The sequence below is a fragment of the Anomaloglossus baeobatrachus genome, chromosome 1 (genome assembly GCF_048569485.1).
Source record: "Anomaloglossus baeobatrachus isolate aAnoBae1 chromosome 1, aAnoBae1.hap1, whole genome shotgun sequence".
NCBI classification, from domain to species: domain Eukaryota; kingdom Metazoa; phylum Chordata; class Amphibia; order Anura; family Aromobatidae; genus Anomaloglossus; species Anomaloglossus baeobatrachus.
In genome coordinates, this window is record NC_134353.1 from 345637719 (window position 1) to 345653730 (window position 16012).

A 16012-nucleotide genomic window follows, 5' to 3' on the forward strand; every position below is an offset into this window, starting at 1 on the left:
GTCTGGGTGCATATTGGATGTGACACGTTCCCTTTAAGCCCAATTAGAATAGGTATTACACTTCTCTGTCCTAGGAACAGGCGAAGTGTATACATAGTTACTTAGGTTGAAAAAAGACCTAGGTCCATCTAGTTTAACCTTCCTCCACCAGTTCTACATTTAGTCACTAAGTCACTTATAACCAACAATGTTGTGTGTAGTGAGGAAATCATCCAGCCCTTTTTTAAAAACTGTTATATTATCTGCCATTACTACCTCTTGTGGTAGTGTATTCCACAGTCTGACCGCTCTAACTGTAAAGCACTTATTTAGCTGCCGGAATCGCTTTTCTTCCACTCGCAGTGTATGGCCCCTGGTCCTTAGTGGATCATGCAGGCAATAGATTAGTCATGTGGCAGATGTAAAAAAAACTCCCCACGTACCCCAGTGCTGCTCTTTTTCTTTTGACTGAACTTATGAATGACTTTCCTGATGGAGGCTGTATTGTGGGTGTGAACATGGCCTCAAGTCCTCCTCCTGGTTCTTCTGCCTAATCTGACACTGGGCGTTAAAGACAACTATCAGGCAACCAGTTAAGGCAACGTCTCACTAAGCGACATCACTAGTGACATCGCTGCTGAGTCACGTTTTTTGTGACGCATCAGCGATCTTGCTAGCGATGTCGCTGTGTGTGACATCCAGCAACGACCTGGCCCCTGCTGTGAGGTCGCCGGTCGTTGCTGAATGTCCTGGACCATTTTTTGGTCTTTGCTCTCCCGCTGTGAAGCACATACTGCTGTGTTTGACAGCGAGAGAACAACGATCTGAATGTGCAGGGAGCCGGCTTCTGCGGATGCTGGTAAGCAAGGTACACATCGGGTAACGAAGCAAAGCGCTTTGCTTGGTTACCCGATATTTACCTTGGTTACCAGCGTCCACAGCTTCTAGAAGCTGGCTCCCTGCTCCCTACACATGTAGCCAAGGTACACATCAGGTAACTATAAGCAAAGCGCTTTGCTTAGTAACCCGATGTGTACTATGGTTACCAAGCACAGCGTCGTTACACGGGTCGCTGGTGGCTGATCTCTGATCGCTGTGGAGATCTGCCTGTTTGACAGCTCACCAGCGACCATGTAGCGACACTACAGAGATCCCTGCCAGGTCAGATCGCTGGTGCGTCGCTTAGTGTGACGGTACCTTTAGTATTGTAGGTAATTAGACCCCTGCAGAATACTTGTTGCATTGTACAGTTGGACATTAGACGGGACAGTATTACTCAATCACCTTAGGAAGTTGACTTCACTTTATTTTTTTAAGCTGTAGGAGCTTGTACAAATTCTGTGATTTTTACATAATTTTATGGGTTATAGTAAGTGACACTATTTTCCGGGCAGTAGTTTGGACTCTTGACATCTATCACTAACAAACTATTATATTTCATCATGAACCTGTAAAAAATGTTGGGTGTCCGTGATTGTTGGATTAAGCCTCTTTACAATTTAAATGTCTGTCAGCTGAACCATGGTTCGACCGGCCGCTGTTTCGCCAACTCTCCCATACATAGGCGCTCTCGCTATGCCAAGCTCTCCTATGTTCTCTGTAAGAGAGCCACTGCTAGACTTATCTGGTGGTGGTTTTAGCATGGCAAGTCATGGCAGATCCCTACTCCCTCAATTTGTCTGGAAACAATCCGGGTAGAGAGGGTTTTGTACACATAAAACTGTTGGACGAATCCATCGATATTGCCATGTTCAGCCACCATTGGGGGGGGGGGGCTTTGCATGTTGCGACATCGCTACTGCGCTATTGTCGGGGTCAAATAGAAAGTGACGCACATCCGGTGCCAGTAGCGACGTCGCAACGTGTAAAGCCTAGATGCACCGATAAACAATCGCAAAAGCGTCGTAAATCGGTAATCTGTGTAGTGTCGGTCATTTTCATAATATCGCTGCAGCGACAGGTACGATGTTGTTCCTTGTTCCTGCGGCAGCACACATCGCTGTGTATGAAGCCGCAGGAGTGAGGAACATCTCCTTACCTGCCTCCAGCAGCTATACGGAAGGAAGGAGGTGGGCGGGATGTTTATGTCCCGCTCATCTCCGCCCCTCTTCTTCTATTGGCCGCCTGCCGTGTGACATCGCTGTGATGCCGCACGACCTGCCCCCTTAGGAAGGAGGCGGGTCGCCGGCCAGAGCGACGTCGCAGGGCAGGTAAGTGCATGTGAAGCTGCCGTAGCGATAATGTTCGCTACGGCAGCTATCACAAGATATCGCATGTGCGACGGGGGCGGGGACTATCGCGCTCGGCATCGCTACAAAGTACCCCTTAGTCTAATGCTGGATCCCCAACCTGTAGCTCAGGAGCAAAAGGTGACTCGCGGGACCTTTGATGTGTGGCTCGCGGCTGTCTGCCAGTCAGGTGTTATTTGTACAAGGTCTTTCAAACAGCTATGAAGAACAGGTCTCCAGATGGTGACATTTGTGAGTAGCCCCACATAAAGTAGCAAATCTGAATGGAGGTAGGAACCCCTGGATATTTGTATACTACCGTGGTGTCATGGTTTCTGTGGAAAAGTCTTGGCTATCATTATACTGGTAATGGGGGCTCTAGCTGTCAATACTGTGATGGGTGGTTGCTAAATGTGGCTCTCCAGGTCAGAAAGGTTGAGGACCACTGGTCAATGTGTATGGAGGCCTTAAGTAACTCTGAAATAATAGAAAGTCAGGCTCACAACCCTGGTGAATGTGGAGGAGGAAACTGCTAGGCTTGTGCCATGCTAGTTCATGAGAAGTCAAGCAGAGAAGATGCCATGTGAACAGTGCTGGGGAAATGTCCGCAGAGCAAAAGGTTCGAACGTAAAAGAGGAATTTTTTTTATGATGAAAACTGAGTAAGATATATTTTATTTTGATATTTTTAATGCACAGAGGCGCCTATAGCCTTTAAAGGGAACAGGTTCCCTGTCTGACCCAAACCACTAATATATCAGTATGGATGCGAATTTGTGTATTCCCATAAGTTCTTATGTTATATACTAATACAGTGGAACCTCGGTCTATGAGTAACTTGGTGTGCGAGTATTTCGCTATATGAGCAAAGCCTGCTGTAAATTTGTAACTCCGTTTACGAGCAAGCTTTGCTGTACGAGCAAAATACCGCACACACTTCCGGTTCCTTACGCACAAACACACACATATTATGCTCACATATCCTCCGTTCCCTTGCTGGCCTGATACCTTGTTCTTGTAGTCTGCCGGTATGTGGATCCGGTAAACCAGCGCGACTGATACAGGAGTTGCCGCTGTGCTTCCCAGTGGCAGCGCGTTGACCAATCAGAGCCACTGACGTCAGCGCCCTGGCCAATGAGAGGCAAGCAAACTCATGCCAATGACAACAGCCGCTGAAGGCCTGACAGTGGCAGCCCTTGCATCGGCCGCCATAGTTACCAGCGGACTGCAAGACCAGGCCGGCGAGGGAACGGAGGATAATAGTGAGCATAATGTGCTCGCACGCTTGTGCATGTGTGTGCTCGCGTTTGTGCATGTGTGTGCGTGCATTTGTGCATGTGTGGAATGGCACAATAGGAGACCAGGATGGGACACGCTACAAGTTGTGGAACAAATTGTCTGCATTCCAATGATTTCCTATGGGAAATCTTGCTTTGCTAGACAAGTAAATTGGTTTAGAGCACACTCCCAGAACGGATTGTTCTTGTAAACCAAGTTTCCACTGTATTGCTGTGTTGTAAAAATGACCTTCGTTTTTGCACCTCTGTATAGGCTATTACACAGACCTAGTCTGGAAGGCCTCAGTGCCCCGGACTAGTTCTGCCTCTGATCCTCTAATCAAGTTGCGGGAGGCTTGATTAGAGTTAATTTGTTACAAGCCCGGAACATTCACACCTTATCTGATTTCACAAATCCACATTTATGTTTAAGAGTCTGGGGAACTGACCGGTTTCCCTTTAAATAATGTGTTATTACGTTCTTATTGTGTCATTGCAATTGGTGTGATACCATATGTCTACTTTGTTGGGTACTTTCTTTTTTTTTTTTATTTTTAAAAATACCATACATCTTCTTAAATGTATCTGTATGAATCTCTCACGCTAAAAACAGAGAGTTTTCATGGTTTCTATTAATTTTAAAAGTGAAAGATGGTTATAGGATTTAGATACAATACCTATGTATCAATATCTACACAACAGTTAAAAAAGAGATTGTTAATGGGACTATTGAAATTACCGTCTTACTTAACTTTTATTATGAGTATACCACTGAAGCTTTTCAAGATCAAATGGAGAAGTGGTGCATTGTGCCGAAAGGGTAAGATTAGCGAAGAAAGCCTTAGAAATTTATTTTGGAGATGCCCAGAACTAGTGTTATTTCATGAATTTTTGGGGGTAAATTCAAATATTTTTGAAACCCAAAATAATAGCTGCACGTCATGTCAACAATGTGGCAGCCAATGGTTAAGCACTTAGCTGCACTGCCCGTATATTCAGAATTCACCTCTTGGAGCCGATGTAAGAAGAATGCACCGCTTGGAGCCGCTGTAGGCAGAATGCACCGCTCGGTGCCGCTGTAGTAATAGTACTAGTGAAGATGGTCAGGTTCCTGATGATAGTTGAATGGCGTAAATAGGTGAAAAACATAGGTAGAATTCACTGCTCGGAGCCGCGGTGGGTAGAATGCACTGCTCGGAGCCGCGGTGGGTAGAATGCACTGCTTGGAGCCGCGGTGGGCAGAATGCCCCGCTCGGAGCCGCGGTGGGCAGAATGCACTGCTCAGAGCCGCTGTAGTAATAGTACTAGTGAAGATGGTCAAATTCCTGATGGTCGTTAAATGGCGTAAGAAGGTGAAAAACATTTGTGAAAAAAGTGAATCCGCCTTGTTTGTTTTATAATGTTCTTTTTATTGTCTGCAGAGTCATTTATTGATTTATATCTTGTAATAAAAACACATTGTAGGTTTACACTTTTCATTTAATGAAACGCATCACAGGTCCTTATTGTCTTCTTCCCTGTAGCATAATGCCTTCTGAAGCCACCAGTCGTCCTAGAAAGCCATGCAACTGCACAAAGTCTTTATGCTTGAAACTGTAAGTAGATAACGTTGTCATTAAGCAGTGTCTACAATAGCGGAGTTATTACTACATTTTCTTTCACATGGTGCTTTCTATAGTAATTATGAATTGCCTTGATCATATTGCCATTGATTACCTGTGCTGTCTTTGTTGACCTTTTAATTAAAGGGGTTTTCCGATTATGGAAAACACTGTTCCCTAACTACAAAAATTGTGCTTTACTCACCCTCACTGGGTCCAGCGCTTTGTCTCCTCTGGGGGTCTGTTATTCACTGTAGTGCAGAGGTCACATCTATAGTGCTGCAGCCTATTAGCGAGCTCAGCGTCTCTCAGAGCCTGCGTTCACTGATTGGCTGCAGGTTTGGATTTATAGAACAATCTGCAGCAAGGGAGCAGGGCTTCTCCGAAACCGGAACATGACACACAGGGGATCTTACCCTTGGTCTAGTCACGTCGTCCCTGATCACTGTTATAAAGTATGTTTTCTCTGAAACGCCACAATGTGTCTGCAATAATAGAGCCGGTCTCTGATTCATTTCGCCCCTGGCTCAGACATGCTGACGGGTTCCCTTTAACATCAATAATCACAGCTCAGTGGGGCTTCTACATCAATCTCATAGATATTTGGACTGTTCTGTTGACTCCTTCTCATGTCACTTATCACATTTTGTCTTTTTTTAGATATTGTGATTGTTTTGCCAATGGAGAGTTTTGCAACAACTGCAATTGTACAAACTGTTACAACAACCTGGAGCATGAGAATGAACGGCAAAAAGCTATTAAGGTTAGAACAATGGAGTAGCAGTAATCCCATTGATTTACTTACAGGTCTTAGGGGTAGTTTGCACGTTGCGACATCGCTACTGCGATATCGTCGAGGTCAAATCGAAAGTGACGCACATCCGGCACCTGTAACGACGTCGCAACGTGTAAAGCCTAGATGCACCGATAAACGATCGCAAAAGCGTCGTAAATCGGTGATTGGTGTAGTGTCGGACATTTTCATAATTTCGCACCAATAGGAGATACGATGTTGTTCCTCGTTCCTGCGGCCGCACACATCGCTGTGTATGAAGCCGCAGGAGCGAGGAACATCTCCTTACCTGCGTCTCGCCGCCAATGCGGAAGGAAGGAGGTGGGCAGGATGTTTACGGCCCGCTCATCTCCGCCCCTCTGCTTCTATTGGCCGCCTGCCATGTGACGTCGCTGTGACGCCGCACGACCCGCCCTCTTAGGAAGTAGGCGGGTCACCGGCCAGAGCGACATCGCAGGGCAGGTAGGTGCGTGTGAAGCTGCTGTAGCGATAATGTTTGCTACGGCAGCTATCACAAGATATCGCATGTGCGACGGGGGCGGGGACTATCGCGCTCGGCATCGCTAGCATCGGATAGCAATGTCGCAGCGTGCAAAGTACCCCTTAACGGGAAATTCTCAGTTGCATCAACCCTCCTAATCAGTCTATGTTGTCATGTAAGTCATAGGAAGCTGAATAAAATGATTCTTTAATATGCGATCCGATGACTTATTCCAGAGAAACCTACATTTTTCTTAATATGTAAATGAGCTGTTAAGATCTATGCTCTGATACAGATCTTCATGAGAATCTCGCTCCAGAGTTTATCTCAAAGGGGGCATTACCAGGGTGAGACATGTAATGACTGACGGTCTAAGGGGTACTTTGCACTCTGCGACATCGCAAGCCGATGCTGCGATGCCGAGCGCGATAGGTCCCGCCCTCGTCGCAGCTGCAATATCATTGTGATAGCTGCCGTAGCGAATATTATCGCTACGGCTGCTTCACATGCACTCACGACGTCGACGTGCGACGTCGCTCTGGCCGGCGAACTGCCTCCTTATTAAGGGGGCGAGTCGTGCGGCATCACTGCGACGTCACACGGCAGGCGGCCAATAGGAGCGGAGATGACCTCCTTCCTTCCGCATAGCCGACGGGAGCTGTGGTGACGCAGGTAGATGTTCCTCGCTCCTGCGACTTCACACACAGCGATGTGTGCTGCCGCAGGAGCGAGGAACATCATCAGACCGTCGCGTCAGCGTAGTTATGGAATTCGCCGACGCTACACCGATGATACGATTACGACGATTTTGCGCTTGTTAATCGTATCATCTAGGATTTACACACTACGATGTCGAGAGCGACACAGGAAGTGCGTCACTGTCGACATGACCCCACCGACATCGCACCTGTGATGTCGTGTGCAAAGTACCCCTAAGTCTACTCTCCTGATCTACATGTCTCCTACTGGTAACACCCTCTTTCAGTTAATGAAAAGCTCTGGAGGCAGATTCTCAGGGAGATCTATGTCCGGCCTATAGATCTTAACAGTTCATTTACATAGTAGGAAAAATATGAATTTCTCTGGAATAAAATATAACATCATGGATATCAAGGTATCATTTTATTCTACTTTCTATGACCGACACGTCTGTATAGACTGCTTAGGATGGTTGATTTACTGACAGTCTACCTTTGAAGAACCTTGAGGGTAAGTTAAAAAAAAAATGTGGAAAGGTGTTTTGTTTTTTTTTTTTCTTAATGTTTCACCTTTATTTTCTCCTCGTTTCCAGGCATGTTTAGACAGAAATCCAGAAGCTTTTAAACCAAAAATTGGCAAAGGAAAGGAAGGAGAATCTGACAGACGACACAGTAAAGGCTGCAATTGCAAACGATCTGGATGCCTAAAGAACTACTGTGAATGCTATGAGGTGAATATGCTTCTTCATGAACCCACTATGACTCTCTAACTGGGAGGTTGTAACTCTTATCTATATTTTTCTGAGCTCCTTTGGCTGATTCATGGCCACAGATCACATTACAGTTAAATGAGCAGGAAAATAAAAGGCCCCTAAAACTGGTATAAGTATGATCCACCACCGCTCCGTCACACGATGCTCTTCTCAGTATCCGTGGTGTCCTCACAATCAGACCTCAAGCGATCTGGATATTCTCCCTTATCCTATGCATAGAGGATAACTTTCCAACTTGAGAATCCCCTTTTAGCTACACAGAGAACTGTATAAATAACTACCCTGTAGTGATCTAATCTTATTTTTGGACCTAATAAATGGAACCCTACTATGGAAAACTAATTGAAGCCAAGATTTCATCATGGCTATCCATTTGAGGTTTTTAGTTTATGCCTTTGTTGTTTCTGTTTCCCCACAGGCTAAAATTATGTGCTCCTCAATATGTAAGTGCATAGGTTGCAAAAATTTCGAGGAGAGCCCAGAGCGCAAGACTCTAATGCACCTTGCCGATGCTGCAGAAGTCAGGGTGCAACAGCAAACTGCAGCCAAAACAAAACTGTCTTCTCAGATCTCAGACTTGCTCACAAGACCAGCACCATCACTTACAAGCGGAGGCGGGAAGTAAGTGGCTTCTTTTACTCTCTGCTTGCTTTATGCAGAATAATTTGCCTTCTGTAATTGTCTCATCATCTATTTTACTGCTGGATGCATTTCTCGAAGAGCTAAAGGGAACTTGTAACCTGGAAAAAACGCTATTAACCTGCAGATATGGGGTTAATCTGCAGGTTAATAGTGTTTGAGTCCTGCTTGACACCTGTACATTGAACTGGCTGCTGGGATGAACTTTATTCCTCCCACAGCATTCAGGTTCCAGTCACAGGGGCGGCGCCAGTGCGAGTTCAGTCACTGCTTTGTTTATGGAGAGCAGTTACTGCACCCTCTACACTGACTGAGAACCACTCATTACGAGACTTAGCGGTCAGTCAGTGCAGGGTACGTGGTTATTGCCGCCGCTCTCCATACACAGAGTGGTGATTGTACCTGCACCAGCGCCTCCCCCGTGACTGAATCCCAAAAATAAAAGTTTGTTACCTCCAAGCAGCGGGGTTTAATCTGCAGGCATCGAGCAGGATTCAAAGACTATTAACCTGCAGGTTAACAGCATTTTTACGGGTGAGCGATTCCTTCTAATTAACCAGTAAGTTTAAGGGGTATTTACATCGTGCCCATTTATGCAAGAGTTGGACAGGAAAGAATGAGCTGGAAATTCCCCTTAAGGGTTAGTGCCCACGATCAGTATTTCTTTATCGTTTCTTTGGGAGACCCAGACCTTGGGAGTTTAGCTTCTGCCTCCGGAGGACACACAAAGTACTACACCTAAAAGTGTAGCTCCTCCCTCTGAGCTTATACACCCCCTGGTGAGCCAGTCCCAGACAGTTTATCGCTTTGTGTTCAGGAGGCATACATCCACACATGCATTCTCATATGATTTTTTGCTTTTTGGAAAGAGATTGAAGAAGTGCATGTCCCTTCTCACCCCACTGTGTCGGTGGTGTTGTAAGGTTGATTTCCAAGGCTGGAGCCTTACATGCCGTGCTCCTTCACCATCCCTCCTGGGCTCTGGCTTGAATTGTGAGCCAGCGCGGTCTCCATGCCTGGCAGGAGCCCGGTCTCCTTCCACAGCCCTTTAGGACTCTGCTGGACCGGAGCACTCATCCCCAGGGACCTGGCCCTGCGTCTCAGCAGCTAAGTACCTGAGACGTTCATATGTTGGGGGTCTATGTCCTTTATTGTATGGGGAGAGTGTGTTTGCTGCATTTATTTTGGCATTTCCGGCGGGTTCTCTGGCTTTCGCCCGAGAACCGCGCCGATGGTGCCTACGCGTCGGCCTCGCTGCTCAAATTTAGGCCCCGGCTTCGCCGGAGGCCTAGTTTTTGTTACCGGCCCTCGCATGTCACTCATGCAGAGGGACAGGCACGGCTCCTCCCGGCGGCCGTCCTGCACAGGGGAGGGACACTCCCCACTGCTTGTGCGTGACTCCTCCCCTGCAGGTCTCTATGGCCCTCCAGATCCCGCTTTCCTACAGGGACGCCCTGCTGCCTGAACCGAGCACCTATCCACATTGTGATGTCTGCTCTAACTTGGAGGTGCCACAGCCTGGAGCCTCACCCCCAGTGGTCTCTCAGGCTGCTTCTGCACCTGTGGCTGAACCCCCGGCCTGGGTAGAGTCCTTCTCTAGGTCTATCTCCCAGTCCTTTGTTGAGTCCATGGGACGTCTGTCCAGGACTTTGATGAATATGCATCAGCCCCCTTCACAGGGTGCCTCTAATGCTCTTGCTAAGGGTCCTTTAGGATCCCTATCATCTGACCTCCGTCCACCGGAGCTCACAGAGGATTCATCATCAGAGCACAAACCCCGTCCTCCTAAGAGGAGCCGCAGGGTTTCCTCTCCCTCCTCATCCCGCGGCTCTGATTCAAGAGCTGACTCGCAAGATGAGGAGGATGCCTTTACAGGGGGCTCGGAGGCTAACTCCATGTGCCCCATTGATCTTTCCGAGGGTGACTCAGATCTTAGTGACTTGATTGCTTCCATTAATTCTGTACTGGATCTCAATCCGCCAGTATCAGAGGAGCAACCCTCTCTGGCAGAAAAGCACCAGTTTACCTCGCCTAAGAGAGTAAAGAGTGTGTTCTTTAACCACTCCAGTTTTCAGACCGCTGTGACCAAACCCAGGCCCTGTCCTGACAAACGCTTCCCAAAGCGTGGTTCTGATGACCGTTTTCCCTTTCCATCTGAGGTGGTCAAGGAGTGGGCTCACTCCCCAAAGGTAGACCCTCCGGTGTCTAGGCTCTCAGCCCGGACCGTTGTGTCGGTGGCTGATGGCACTTCCCTTAGGGATTCCACTGACCGTCAGATTGACCTTCTGGCCAAATCCGTGTATGAAGCGGCGGGGGCCGCGTTTTCCCCAACTTTTGCAGCAGTGTGGGCTCTCAAAGCCATCTCTGCTTCTCTAGAGGAGATGCATTCCCTCACCAGGGAATCTATGCCCGAGATGGTTGCCTTAACTTCTCAAGCTTCAGCTTTTTCATCTTATGCCATGTGTGCCATGCTAGAGGCTTCTCACCGCACTGCGGTAGCTTCGGCTAATTCCCTCGTTATCCGCAGGATCTTGTGGCTTCGAGAGTGGAAGGCAGATGCTTCTTCAAAGAAGTACCTTGCTGGGCTCCCTTTTGCTGGTTCCCGGCTGTTCGGTGAACAGCTGGATGAAATTATTAAAAAGCTACTTGCGGGAAGAGTACTTCCATGCCACAAACCAAGACCAGGAAACCTGCCCAGGGTAGGAATCAATCGAGGTTTCGTTCCTTTCGTTCCTCCAACTGGTCATCCTCTAAGCCTTCCGCCTCGTCCGCTAACTCAGCTAAGGACCAGAAATCCAACTGGCGCCCAAAAGCGCGTCCACAGAAGACCGCAGGAGGTCCTGCCACTAAGGCAGCCTCCTCGTAACTCTCTGCCCGCTCCAGCAACGTCCTTAGTCGGTGGCAGGCTCTCCCACTTTGGCGACGCTTGGTTTCAACAAGTCTCCGATCAGTGGGTGAGAGATATCATCTCTCACGGCTACAGGATAGAATTCTTTTCCAGCCCGCCAAACAGATTTTTTTCTCTCAACTCCCCCCCTGCTCCAAGGCCGCCGCCTTCTCACAGGCCGTGGCAGCTTTGCAGGCCAACGGAGTAATTGTACCAGTTCCCAAACCTCTTCCTAGTTCCCAAAAAGGACGGTACCTTCCGGCCCATCCTGGATCTCAAGCTTCTCAACAAGCATGTTCGGGTGCGGTACTTTCACATGGAGTCCCTGCGATCAGTCATTGCCTCAATGACCCAAGTGGATTTCCTGGCGTCCATCGACATCAGAGATGCCTATCTACATGTGCCAATTGCAGTTTCACACCAGCGTTGGCTACGCTTTGCAATCGGAGAAGATCATTTCCAATTCGTGGCTCTCCCCTTCGGGTTAGCCACGGCCCCTCGGTTATTCACCAAGGTCATGGCAGCAGTGATTGCGGTTCTGCACCTCCAGGGGTTGGCAGTGCTCCCTTACCTGGACGACCTTCTAGTCAAGGCTCCATCCAGCGCAGACTGTCAGCGGAGTGTCTCGCTCACTCTCGCCACTCTAGCCCAATTCGGGTGGCTTGTCAATCTTCCCAAATCCACTCTGACTCCGACCCAGAGTCTCACGTACCTAGGGATGCAGTTCGAGACTTTGTCGGCACTTGTGAAGTTGCCCTTAAACAAACAGCTGTCACTCCAGTTGGCGGTGCGCTCTCTCCTGAGGCCCCGCCGTTATACCCTCAGGCGTCTGGTGCAGGTGCTGGGTCAAATGGTGGCGTCCATGGAGGCTGTTCCCTTTGCCCAGTTCCATCTGCGCCCCCTGCAGCTGGACATTCTCCGCTGTTGGGACAAGCGGCCTTCCTCCTTAAACAAGTTAGTGGCTCTGTCGCCACGGACCAGGAGCTCTCTTTAGTGGTGGCTTCGGCCCCTCTCCCTGTCCCAAGGGTGCTCCTTCCTGGCCCCGTCCTGGGTGATTCTCACCACGGATGCCAGTCTATCCGGCTGGGGAGCGGTATGTCTCCACCACAGAGCACAGGGCACTTGGACTCCGTCCGAGTCAGACCTTTCAATCAATGTGCTGGAAACCAGAGCCGTGTTTCTAGCTCTCCTAGCATTTCACCACCTGCGGGCGGGCAGGCACATTCGAGTCCAGTCAGACAACGCGACAGCGGTTGCCTACATCAACCATCAAGGCGGGACACGCAGCCGCCTGGCAATGATGGAGGTACAACGCATTCTTCAATAGGCGGAAGACTCCAGGTCCACCATATCCGCAGTCCACATCCCAGGCGTGAACAACTGGGAGGCAGATTATCTCAGCCGTCAAAGCGTGGACGGTGGCGAGTGGTCCCTGCACCCGGCAGTATTTCAGTCGATCTGCCGCAAATGGGGCACTCCGGACGTGGACCTAATGGCATCCCGTCACAACAACAAAGTTCCTGTTTACGTGGCTCGCTCCCACGATCCTCAGGCCTTCGCCGCGGATGCTCTGGTTCAGGACTGGTCCCAGTTTCGTCTGTCCTACGTGTTTCCCCCTCTAGCTCTCTTGCCCAGAGTCCTGCGCAAGATCAGAATGGAGGGCCGTCGAGTCATCCTCATTGCACCGGACTGGCCCAGGCGAGCTTGGTATCCGGACCTGCTCCAACTGTCCGTAGAGATGCCGTGGCATCTCCCGGACCGTCCAGATCTACTCTCGCAAGGTCCGTTTTTCCGCCCGAATTCTGCGGCCCTCAAATTGACGGCGTGGCTCTTGAGTCCTGGATTTTGACGGCTTCTGGTATCCCCCCTGAAGTCATCTCCACTATGACTCGGGCGCGCAAGTCTTCCTCCGCTAAGATCTATCACAGGACTTAGAAAATTTTCCTGTCCTGGTGTCGCTCTACCGGCCATCCTCCTTGGCCATTTTCCTTGCCGACTCTTCTGTCTTTTCTACAGTCCGGTCTGCAGCTAGGACTGTCCCTCAACTCTCTCAAGGGACAAGTTTCGGCTCTGTCAGTTCTGTTCCAGCGGCCTCTCGCTCGGTTGGCTCAGGTCCGCACCTTCATGCAGGGCGCGTCTCACATCATTCCGCCTTACCGGCGGCCCTTGGACCCCTGGGACCTTAACTTGGTTCTCACGGTCTTGCAGAAGACCTTGAGCTTCTTAGGGAGGTTTCTTTGTATCGTCTTTCACAGAAAGTGGCCTTTCTGGTTGCCATAACTTCTCTCAGGAGAGTCTCTGATTTGGCTGCGCTCTCCTCGGAGTCACCTTTTTTAGTCTTTCATCAAGACAAGGTGGTTCTCCGTCCGACTCCGGACTTTCTTCCTAAGGTGGTCTCTCCCTTCCACCTTAACCAGGACATTACCTTACCTTCCTTCTGTCCTGCCCCTGTTCATCGCTTTGAAAAAGCTCTACATACTCTAGATCTGGTGCGTGCTCTCCGGATCTATGTGTCTCGCACCGCTGCGCTTAGGCGGTGCACCTCTCTTTTTGTGCTAACCACAGGTCGGCACAAGGGCCTCCCTGCTTCTAAGCCGACTTAGCCCGTTGGATTAGGTCGACCATTTCGGACGCCTACTAGAGAACGCAGGCGCCTCCCCCGCCGGGGATCAAAGCACACTCGACCAGAGCTGTCGGTGCCTCTTGGGCTTTTAGGCACCAGGCTACGGCTCAACAAGTCTGTCAGGCTGCCACTTGGGCTAGCCTGCATACCTTCTCGAAGCACTACCAAGTGCATGCTCATGCTTCGGCAGATGCGAGCTTGGGCAGACGCATCCTTCAGGCGGCGGTCGCCCATTTGTGAAGTTACGTTCAGCCTACTTCTTAGTTTTTCTGTTTATTCCCACCCAGGGACTGCTTTGGAACGTCCCAAGGTCTGGGTCTCCCAAAGGAACGATAAAGAAAAAGAGAATTATGTTTACTTACCGTAAATTCTTTTTCTTATAGTTCCGTCTTGGGAGACCCAGCACCCTCCCTGTTGCCTGTTGGCAATTTCCTTGTTCCGCGTGTTTTCACCGGCTGTTGTCGTGGACAGAGTCTCCGGTTGTTCCGGCTTTTGCTCTGTTCTACTTGTGGGTGGCTATTCTCCTTCAGCTTTTGCACTAAACTGGCTGGGACTGGCTCACCAGGGGGTGTATAAGCTCAGAGGGAGGAGCTACACTTTTAGGTGTAGTACTTTGTGTGTCCTCCGGAGGCAGAAGCTAAACACCCAAGGTCTGGGTCTCCCAAGACGGAACTATAAGAAAAATAATTTACGGTAAGTAAACAAAATTCTCTTTTTTTTTTACTGCATCCGAAATGCTGTGTTGTACTGTACAAGCACCGTGGATGGGAAACTTGGGTAGTGTCTGGTGTCGCAGCTCAGTTCCAATCACTTCAATGGGACTGAGTTGCAGTACCTGGCACAACTCATGGCAGGGTTGTGACACTGCATCTGAAATGCTTTTGCCGTTAAGTTGTTTAAAAATAAAAAAAAATTGGCGCACAACTTTTAACCCCTTCAGCCCCGGGGCACTTTCCGTTTTTGCGTTTTTTTTTTTTGCTCCCCTTCTTCCGAGAGCCGTAACTTTTTTATTTTTCCGTCAATCTTGCCATATGAGGGCTTGTTTTTTGCGGGACAAGTTGTACTTTTAAATTAAACCATAAGTTTTACCATATGGTGTACTGGAAAGCAGCAAAAAAATTCCAAGTGTGGAAAAATTGCAAAAAAAGTGTGATGGCACAATAGTTTTTGGGATGTTTTATTCACGGTGTTCACTATATGGTAAAACTGATGTATAGGTATGATGCCTGAGGTCGGTGCGAGTTTGTAGACACCAAACATGTATTTACTTGTATCTAAGGGGTTAAAAAAAATTCACAAGTTTGTCCAATAAAAGTGGCGTACGTTTTGCGCCATTTTCCGAAACACGTAGCGTTCTTATTTTTTGGGATCTATGGCTCAGTGACTGCTTATTTTTTGCGTCTTGAGCTGATGTTTCTAATGGTAGCATTTTTGCGCAGATGCTACGTTTTGATCGCCTGTTATTGCATTTTGCGTAAAACTTGCGGCGACCAAAAAATGTAATTTTGGCGTTTGGAATTTTTTTGCCACTACGCCGTTTACCAATCAGATTAATTGATTTTATATTTTGATCGGGCATTTCTGAACGCGGCGATACCAAATATGTGTATATTTATTTATTTTTTAACCCTTTAATTTTCAATGGGGGGAAAGGGGGGTGATTTGAACTTTTAGGTTTTTTTTTTTTTTTTTTTTTTCTTTAATATTTTAAAACTTTTTTTTTACTTTTTTTACTTTATTTTACTAGTCCCCCTAGGGGGCTATAGCGATCAGCAATCCGATTGCTGATCGCTATCTGCTGATCACAGCTATACCGCTGTAAACAGCAGAAATAGTCACTTTCTTTTTTCCTCTGCTCCGTGCCGAGGAAGAATGAAAGTGAAACTTCGTACCAGCAGGCGTCATCACATGACCCTGTGCTACGATGGCAACCACCGAACGTCACGTGATCACTCACGTGACGTCCGGAGGGGGCGGCGGTAAGTAGAAAACATGGCCGCGCGCATATAGATCTCGCTGCCAGACTTTGGCAGC

The 16012-nt window shown here is 48.5% G+C and overlaps 1 protein-coding gene across 2 annotated transcripts in view; it reads left to right on the plus strand.

Annotated features, from left to right (window-relative positions):
• The window catches only part of LIN54 (lin-54 DREAM MuvB core complex component), a 78617-nt gene that overhangs the window by 56234 nt on the left and 6371 nt on the right, over nt 1–16012 (plus strand). For both annotated transcript variants that reach the window (XM_075352398.1, XM_075352399.1), the window contains exons 10-13: nt 5007–5078; nt 5745–5847; nt 7650–7787; nt 8248–8450. In XM_075352398.1, the coding sequence (XP_075208513.1) occupies nt 5007–5078; nt 5745–5847; nt 7650–7787; nt 8248–8450 (516 nt within the window). The remainder of the gene's footprint in view (nt 1–5006; nt 5079–5744; nt 5848–7649; nt 7788–8247; nt 8451–16012) is intronic.